This window comes from Procambarus clarkii, chromosome 13 (genome assembly GCF_040958095.1).
Source record: "Procambarus clarkii isolate CNS0578487 chromosome 13, FALCON_Pclarkii_2.0, whole genome shotgun sequence".
Taxonomy (NCBI): Eukaryota; Metazoa; Arthropoda; class Malacostraca; order Decapoda; family Cambaridae; genus Procambarus; species Procambarus clarkii.
This window is the reverse complement of record NC_091162.1, coordinates 11871415-11880354: the sequence shown is the minus strand read 5'-3', so window position 1 is coordinate 11880354 and position 8940 is coordinate 11871415. Positions and strand designations below refer to the sequence as shown.

At 37.6% G+C, this 8940-nt stretch overlaps 1 protein-coding gene across 2 annotated transcripts in view; it reads right to left on the bottom strand.

Annotated features, from left to right (window-relative positions):
• Nucleotides 1-3549: 3549 nt before the first annotated feature.
• The window catches only part of LOC123757202 (uncharacterized), a 41158-nt gene continuing 35767 nt past the window's right edge, over nt 3550-8940 (bottom strand). For both annotated transcript variants that reach the window (XM_045740670.2, XM_069323634.1), the window contains exons 6-10: nt 8637-8876; nt 7631-7801; nt 7271-7484; nt 6353-6633; nt 3550-5112 (exon numbers count right to left, since the gene is read on the bottom strand). In XM_045740670.2, coding sequence (XP_045596626.2) covers nt 4888-5112; nt 6353-6633; nt 7271-7484; nt 7631-7801; nt 8637-8876 — 1131 coding nt within the window. In that variant the 3' untranslated portion in view covers nt 3550-4887. The remainder of the gene's footprint in view (nt 5113-6352; nt 6634-7270; nt 7485-7630; nt 7802-8636; nt 8877-8940) is intronic.

Sequence of the window (8940 nt, the reverse complement as noted above, 5' to 3'; positions counted from 1 at the left end):
ATTATTATACAGTAGCTGCCCATAATCAGGTAAACAATAATAATATTAAAATAATTAAATGTTTATAGTTTCTAAAATTAGAATTGGTTTTAAGAATACAATTTGGTTAGTTTGTAATCAACTTGTATCAAATTCAATTATAAGAATATATAGTAATGACCAAAAAAATTTGTCATCGGTATTTACTCACCTCCGTTATTCTTTTAAATAATTTCTCAAACATCATACTGTAGATTGTTCTGATTGTGAAGAACACACAAATTCAAGGAATTATTGCCTCATTCAACATCCACACCTCCAGAGATTGTCAAGGTTAAGAAAATAAATTCTATCTACAAAATGCATTAAATTATTGTACAATTAAGTAACTCATAAATAAGAAATAAATAAGATATAACAAATCCACAAGTTTAACAGTATAGAAAGTATTTGATTTATACATTTGATTGAAGACATTCTCATGCTACATACAAGTCACAAGTGCATCACAGATGCATCTCTAAAACTCTGCCTCAATCTTACAAGTAATATCAAAAGCTATTGTAGCTTGAGCACGTTCTATGTACAGTTTTTAAAATTAGTACTCGGCAAAATACAACATGGCAAAATAATACTTAAACACACACCCGCAACAAACCATCATCCACAACACCGAGTGGTGCCACCAGTCATCAGTATCGGAAATATCCAGGCATTACATCCAACAATATATGATGAGCATATTTGCAATATCTCATGTCCATAAAATATATTTTAATTTCTTTAATTACAAAAATACAAAGCCTTTGGAATGCTTGAAAGAATTGATAGTAGATGCCTTTAGAATCTACACTTAAACTTATTTACTTAGGACATAAGAAAATAAAAACCATTTTTACTTTATAAATTAGCTGCATGGATTAATAATATTGGTTTTGATATTCTGTAAATTACAAAACTAAAACAGCATGAGAAAAGACGAAGTGCACTTGAAAAATAGCAGCTTAGTTATGTTAACAAACCTTGAAGCACTAAGCTTATGCTGTAAAAATCTTAAAAGTTAATATTCAATATTGTATTATTACCTGTGATGCATACATTTACACATTAGACTTTTAGCTCTTGTGCTAATGCAGTTTACAGTGCTGTTTTGTAGACTATATTAATGCCAATTGTGCTTGAAATTTCCATTTAAATTATTTTCTGGTGGCTATACCTTCTTTGTAACAATTTCCAATGCTCAATTTTGCATATGTATTGTACTGCCCATAATTGTATAAATACTGCAATAACCTTGAGATTCCCCATATAAAAATATTAAAATATATCACTGAATATATTGAACTTTGATCTTTAGGTATATATATTATACTCTAAAATGTAAATGTGTATTAATTTGCTAAATTACATGCAAATATACTGTACTGTATATATAATACTGAATATGACAGACAGGGTGAGATTAATGATTCTAGCATGAATCTCCTCTACATTTCTTACATTTTCTTCACTTTAGAAAGACATTGAAAAGTTAATTTTACTGTTTGATTATGACACTAAGAGATGCATGATGACCAAACCACACACCAGAAAGTGAAGAAACAAAGACGTTTCAGTCTATTCTGGACCATTATCAAGCCTTGTAGAAACTAGACAGAGTGATAATTGTCCAGGATGGACCAAAATGTGGTTTCTTCACTTTACATTGTGTGATTTGGTCATTTTATCTTCAGCCACGTTATTGTGACCCATTGTCTGCCTAAGAGATGCATTTCATTGACCCTGTCAACATTTTCAAAGACTACATACATACAAGTACATACAAGTGAATATAATTTGGCTTGAGCAGCTAAATACATAAATGAGAGTGAGGTGAAGTGTCACATAGACCAATAGGCCCACCACAACTTACCAATCTCCTGTGTTTCATTGATGACTGTTGCCATCCAACTGGGGCCTCAGCCATCATTAGCCCAGCCATACTGCCCAAGTCATTATTGAAACACAGGAGATTGGTAAGCTGCAGTGGGCCTAATGGCCCACTTGATACTTCAACGGTTGTCATATTGGCTGAATATGACGCGATTGAGTATTCAGCTGCAGCAGCCAAATTATATCCTTTGAAAATGTTGACAGGGTCAACAAACTGCATCTCTTAATCAGGCCACCTTACCTTACCTTGAAGCCACAATGAAACTGTAAAATAAACTTTGAAGAGTTAATTTTTCAACTTCCTTTTCAAGTGAAGAAAACCAAATACAGAAAATCTCACCCTTTCTGCCATATTCAATAACATGTTAACATGTATCTACAAGAAAGACTGGTACCAAAATTTATATACTGTATGTATATGTGTGTGTGCGAGTTAAACATATAGTACAGCATACTATATATAAAACTTACCAATTACGATACTTTTTGTGGAATAACTTTTACAACCTTTTAAAATGAAAAATAACAACAATGACATATTTACATAACAAAGAGGTAATTGTTCTGCCAAAGTGGGTCCAAAAATCTAAAGTTGAGCTATATAACATTAACAATATAACTGAACCATTGTACCAAAAGCTCCATATTTATTTGATGCATATACTGTATATACACATATGAATGTCTGTGCAAAGGTGGAGATGAAACACACTGAGCTAGCCTTGCCCAAATTTGTTGGGGAAATGGCCTAGGGTATGGGGTAGACATAGGCTGATCGGGGTAGGCTAAAGTTAAATAATTTTAAAAATACATTATTCGTACTTATTCACACCCATCCATTTCTCATGGATTCAATTCTGATCAAGTGTGAAATATTGGTTGAGATTCCTGAAGAGTTTTTCCATCAGAAAAATTGTCTCCTAAAATCCATACTCTAACTTCACTGCTCTCTAATATTATATTTTACGAAAGGGAAGATGGGCTAGGCTTAGGGAAGGGGCAGGTGTGGGGGGGGGAGGGGAAGAGTGAGGAGGAAGAAGGGCAGGGATTATATTTTATGAAAGAGACAAGGAGCTAAGTGGGATGTGAAAGATGAATGGAGGGAAGTAGAGTGTCAAAAGAATGGGGGGAGGGGAAGTGGAGAGGTTGACGGAAGGGTAGGAAGTACAAGGTTAGGGCACCGCCAGGTATGTGTGTGTGTTTTACCCAACGTTGTCTGGGTCTTTTTGTGTGTTCAGCCGTCCGTTTATATATTCATCTATCTACCCATCTATTTTCTTCTCTCAATATATATTATTAAGAACCACTGAAACAACTGTATGGGTCTAAGAAATTACTGTACATTGTTATGATAACTCCACATTAAACATATGCCATATTTCACACTTGACTATGAAAATGGCCTAGGAGTGTATATAATTGTTAATATTTCTTGAAGCATTTAACTTAGGCCAATCCCAACCAGCCTATGTCCGTCCCATATCCCACATCACTTACCCTGCAAATTTGAGTGAGGCTAGCCCCAGATGTTTGACCTCCAACTTCGAACAGACATTCTTAGAGGTATACTGTATATTCCTTTTTTTGAGGAGGAAGAGGTGGTCAGGAGAGGAGAATGCTCATATAGAACATCTACTGTTATATTTGTTTTAATCTTAGAACAGATTACTTTATTCAGCAGATGAATTGAAGAACACATACAAACCTACATTATTTAAAAAAAAAAATTGTGCGCATTGCCTGCTTTCTACATTACTGTACAAATGAATGTTAAGCTTTGAAAATGTTTCTTTCAAAACTCCTGCCCGGGAAGTGTGTGGCTCCTACTGCCTGATAAGCAAATTTGCAAAAAATACAAATTAAACTGTTTTCATACTTGACTCATTTGTAATTTAAAAGAAATACTGTATGTAAAGGAAAAAAAAAGTTTCTTGTTACACAAATAATTTGTGAAAATCCAAAGTAAACATAAATTAAAACATCGTTAATATCTCTCCACATAATGGGACAAGAAAGGACATGCACACAATTGAAAACTTATATGAAAAGGGTTTACAATTTCCAGGGACACCTGACCAGTCATAACTGCTTCTGTAGTTCATAGCATTGTAAGACACAAGTACGACTACATTTTTGTATTAAAATCTTGAGGACAATTTTTAAATAACAAGAAACCAGCTTGTATATTGCCTCAGGATTGAACATTATTGTTGTAAATTATACAAAATCTCATTTTGTGGATGAAATACAAGAATAGTATTTTTACACTATAAAAAAGTATAATAATAAGAATATATTATGTAGGAACAGAATGATTACAGTATCATAAAAGCAGGATACAGTATAAGAATACAATACAGTACTACTGTATTAAAGAACAGCATATAAATTTTGAGGGATACCTCAGTTTCTAAGTTGACAAAGGGGCTAAAAATAGTATGAAACTGCTAGATATATAAATGACAAGATTTAACATACTAATCAAGTGCAAGAGTGCACTAGAAGCATGTGAGAAGTCAATTATTCTGAATAGGAAACAAAGCTAAACACATTTCCTAAGTAACATCACATGCTTCCTGTAGTAATATTGGGACCAGTTGATCTACCCATAAAATCACACATCAGTATAATTTCAGGCAAAAAGTGCTAGAAATTTTATGTTTAAATAGTTATCTAAACTAATGAAATTTGTTTATATTTTTAATTACAAGATTCTTGTAAGAAACAAAAATTGCTAGTTTAAGCAATTTACCAAATTAAAATCTATTACTGATTAAAAATAGTCTGCATAACAAGTAAACATCAGTGAGAAACGTCTATGCTGCAACATCCTATATTGTTATCTAAGAACCAAACATCTCTTATTGTCCTAAACATCCCCCTTTTTCTCCCACCTAATCTTCCCCCTACAATCACCACATCCCTACCCTTCTCCTAGCATTCTTTTTAATCCCATACAATTTCATACCTTGTTCATTACTCTTGTAGCATCCTCATCATACGAGCCTGCTCATCGGGGTTGAACTGGTTTGCCACAGACCGAACCCCCCTCTCTGTCAGTGTCCAAGCCTTGTTCACGATGTAGTTCTTGAAGCAGAAGTAGGGCGAGAGGACCTCCTCAACGACAGTGTCGTCCACACGACCCAAGGAGCTCAGCCGTGTCACTTCCCTGATAGACGCTACACCGCTCTCGCCAGGCGCCTGAGAGAGGAGAGACAGTCAGAGACACTGAGATACAGTTATGGTAACAGTTACAGTGATGGATGGTAAGAGGTATAATGGTATTGTATACCATTATTGGGGACAGGTCCGTTAGGTCTACCTAGGTGCTTCTAGCCATGCGTGAAGCTGTCCATGCAGTCACCCATCCAGTACTGTACTGGCAATAGTTATATTGACTGACTTGCACAGTGATGTATTGACAATAATCCAGAGACAAACACACTACATGCAGGCTCACTGAGTTATGAAATTTATTAATCAATTCATTGTGTCAGGGGACAGGAAATGAGTGTATTCATACACGTTTGGCTTCTGCTAGGGGAAGAGGCATTAGGTGAAAGGAAATGTTCCCACCTGGGATTCGAACCTGGAATTCTCAATTGCATGTCGAGAACGAACCTGACTGTACTACCGGGATCCTCCTGGTAGTCATGTCAGATGCCTCTTGTGGCATCATGTTTATGATGCCACTTTAAATAATACTGTCAGGTGATTGTTCCAATTATATAGTGACAGTTCAAGTTATACAGTAAACAATATACTGATGATTCCAGTGATATATTAATGAATGAACACAATTTGAAAAAGTGATGCAGATTGTAAGAATTGTAAAAATGTAAGAATAAAGTAAGTAATTATCAAAAGAATTGCAATAATAAAACTAAAGTTAGATGGCATACATAGAAGAGTAGCCATGGTATACAAATTATCTTACTAAGAGCAAGCAAGATATCCAAGATAATCCTGTACCAAAAAATACAAGTTGTTGTTATTATTATAAAATGCTTGACATCCAGTCTAGATCAGCCTGCTGGCATAAAATACAAGAAATACAGGGCAAAGGAAATAATTACAGTACTAGTATACGCTAGTCATTAGTATGAAGGTAATGATTTTCAATAATTGGTAATGTGACTTGTACAGTGGCAGTATTGTGGCTATGCATCATCTCATCTCAAGATAACCTCAAGATGCAGGTTTCTTTCCTTTTTTTTGGGGGGGGGGGATATGTTCCAAAATTTTAATTTTAGAATTAGCCTACACCACAGTAAAGGACTAATTAACCTCCTATTCCCTCCTGTATTGTATTCAAATCCACCAGCATCCATGCTGAGTTCATCAGCACCCACTCTAGACTCAACAAAAGCACCCACCCACTAGACCCACCAAATCCCACCTTTGACCCACCAAATCCCACCTTTGACCCAACCACACCCACCTTGCCAATAATACTGATGAAGACTGGTCGTATAAACTCCAGAACCATGTCAACAAAGGTCTTTGTGTCGTGTTTCTCCAACACCTGAGGCTTCTGTGGCTGTTTCACCACCTGTGGCTTGGGGCGCGAGACCTTCTGAGGACGAGGAGAAGCAAACAGGAGATTGAGAAGGTCGCCAAAACCCGGGGAGGAGGAAGCTGGTTTAGAAGCTGGAGGTGGCGAGGAGTTGGTGACAGGGGCACGTGTCGGTGGTGGAGGCGATGGCTTGCTTGCAGCGTTTCCTAAAGAAATACAAACACTCAAATTAGATTATAATGCATAAGCTTAACAAAATTGATGTAATAATAAAATTGATGGCATTTTAATAATGTTGAAGTAATTTTGTTGAAGGCATTTTAATGATGTTGAAATATATATATTATATATATGTATAATGTAGCTAGTTAATTGTTTTGGGTGTTTAATGGGAGAAATGTCATACTTGTGTTCATCCGAGATACTGTAGTTTAATGGGTAAAATAGGTCCAGGAGCTATAAGCTGGAGTCCACTACAGGTATACCAGCTATGAGATAATAAATGTTATGAACAAATTGTGTATTTATCGAGACAAAAATAATTTGTCGAGAACCATTGGCCAACTCGGACACTTTCAAGTCAAGTAATATCTGAAGGGTAAGTCAAGGGATAAGGTCAGTTCAAAGAACAATCTTTGCCAGAGTAGCAAAAACACATTTGTTATTATGAGAATTCTGTTTAGGTTTTTTCTCATGCATTACATTATATTTCTACAAATTTTCTAAATTATTTCATTTGACCTTGAAGGATAATATTCCACAATGTTTTAACGTGTAACAATGTCATAAAAATCAAAGTTACATTTTTAGCCTAGAAAATTGTAAACAAATTGTGTTGCTAACCAGGTAGAGAAGACAGGTAGTTGCCCATGTAGTATCTGAGGAACTCTAGCACCATGGCAGTAATGGGAGAGGAGGCAGAAGCTCCTCCTGAAGAAGAACTGGATGGTCTAGGTGTGGTCTTGGTCGCAGGGGCAGGCTTCACGCTCAGGTCGGTCCATTGTGTTGGTTTACTGTTGGTGTTGATGGCATTGGAACTCTGGGATGGAGTCTGGACCTATAAATGTAGGCAAGTAACTTAGTATTTTAGTTAGTTTCGGATGTTATTAATAATTGTGAATGATTTCTTTCCAAGGTGTAAAAATGAACATTTTTAAGGTGAGAAAAGACTGCTCATAATCTTGGGGTAACGGGCAAACTCACGTGGGCGAGGTAGGGTCCGAGGGCCTGGGAGATGAAGGTGGTTATAGCTGATGACGGGTCGTCAGAGGTGTACACCTGGAGCACGAGGGGCATCACCTGTCTGATAATATCAGCATATTGCCTGGTGGTGGGCGACCCGTCCAGCATCCCAACCAGCCCGTTCACCACACTCTGTTGGTGGACACGGCTTTACTCAGGAGACAATACTCTGTGCTCACTCAGGGGGAGGAGGGAACCCATTGTGTGCTCACTCAGGGGGAGGAGGGAACCCATTGTGTGCTCACTCAGGGTGAGGAGGGAACCCATTGTGTGCTCACTCAGGGGGAGGAGGGAACCCATTGTGTGCTCACTCAGGGGGAGGAGGGAACCCATTGTGTGCTCACTCAGGGGGAGGAGGGAACCCATTGTGTGCTCACTCAGGGTGAGGAGGGAACCCATTGTGTGCTCACTCAGGGTGAGGAGGGAACCCATTGTGTGCTCACTCAGGGTGAGGAGGGAACCCATTGTGTGCTCACTCCGGGGGAGGAGGGAACCCATTGTGTGCTCACTCCGGGGAAGGAGGGAACCCATTGTGTGCTCACTCAGGGGGAGGAGGGAACCCATTGTGTGCTCACTCCGGGGAAAGTGGGAGGCGTCACTCCTCGTATTCTAACACTTGATACAGAACAAAATTCAGATTGTGAACTGTACATGAAAATAATCACTTAAAAAAAATTAAATGATACCGAAATTGTAATTTTGTTTACATATTGCATAATTACAGTATTATTAAAATTATAATGTAGATTTTACTACACTAATATGTAAAATAGTAATAAAACCTTTGTTAAAATCATATAAATAATTCTTGGTATGAAATGGCATGTATACATAATTAGCTGAAGTACTGTATTACTTGTAAAGTCTACGTGTGGCATTAATCATTTCACAGGGAGGTAAGCAGCACAAAATTTTAAAATTATAAATTTGTATTTCAAATTCAGCACACATTTTCAACATGCCTCACCTCTATAGCAGACATGCCAGGGCTCTTAGAGGCCAAAGCTCTGGCCTCCTGTAGAAGTGCGACGAATTTCTCCTCCAGGTCATGATGTCCCTCCAAGTCCCAGGCCTCCTCCTCCACCACCTCCAGGGGCGTGTGGCGCCGGATACGCTGCAGGGAGGAGAGGGCGCCATCCTGCTTAAAGAGGCTGAAGGTGGTGAACTCCATATAACACTGTCCCATAGAGATCTCGTCATTGTATGTCTGTGGAGAGACGAGACAAAGATCAGTCACCGGGTGGCAGAGAGAGAGTACATAGATTATTCAA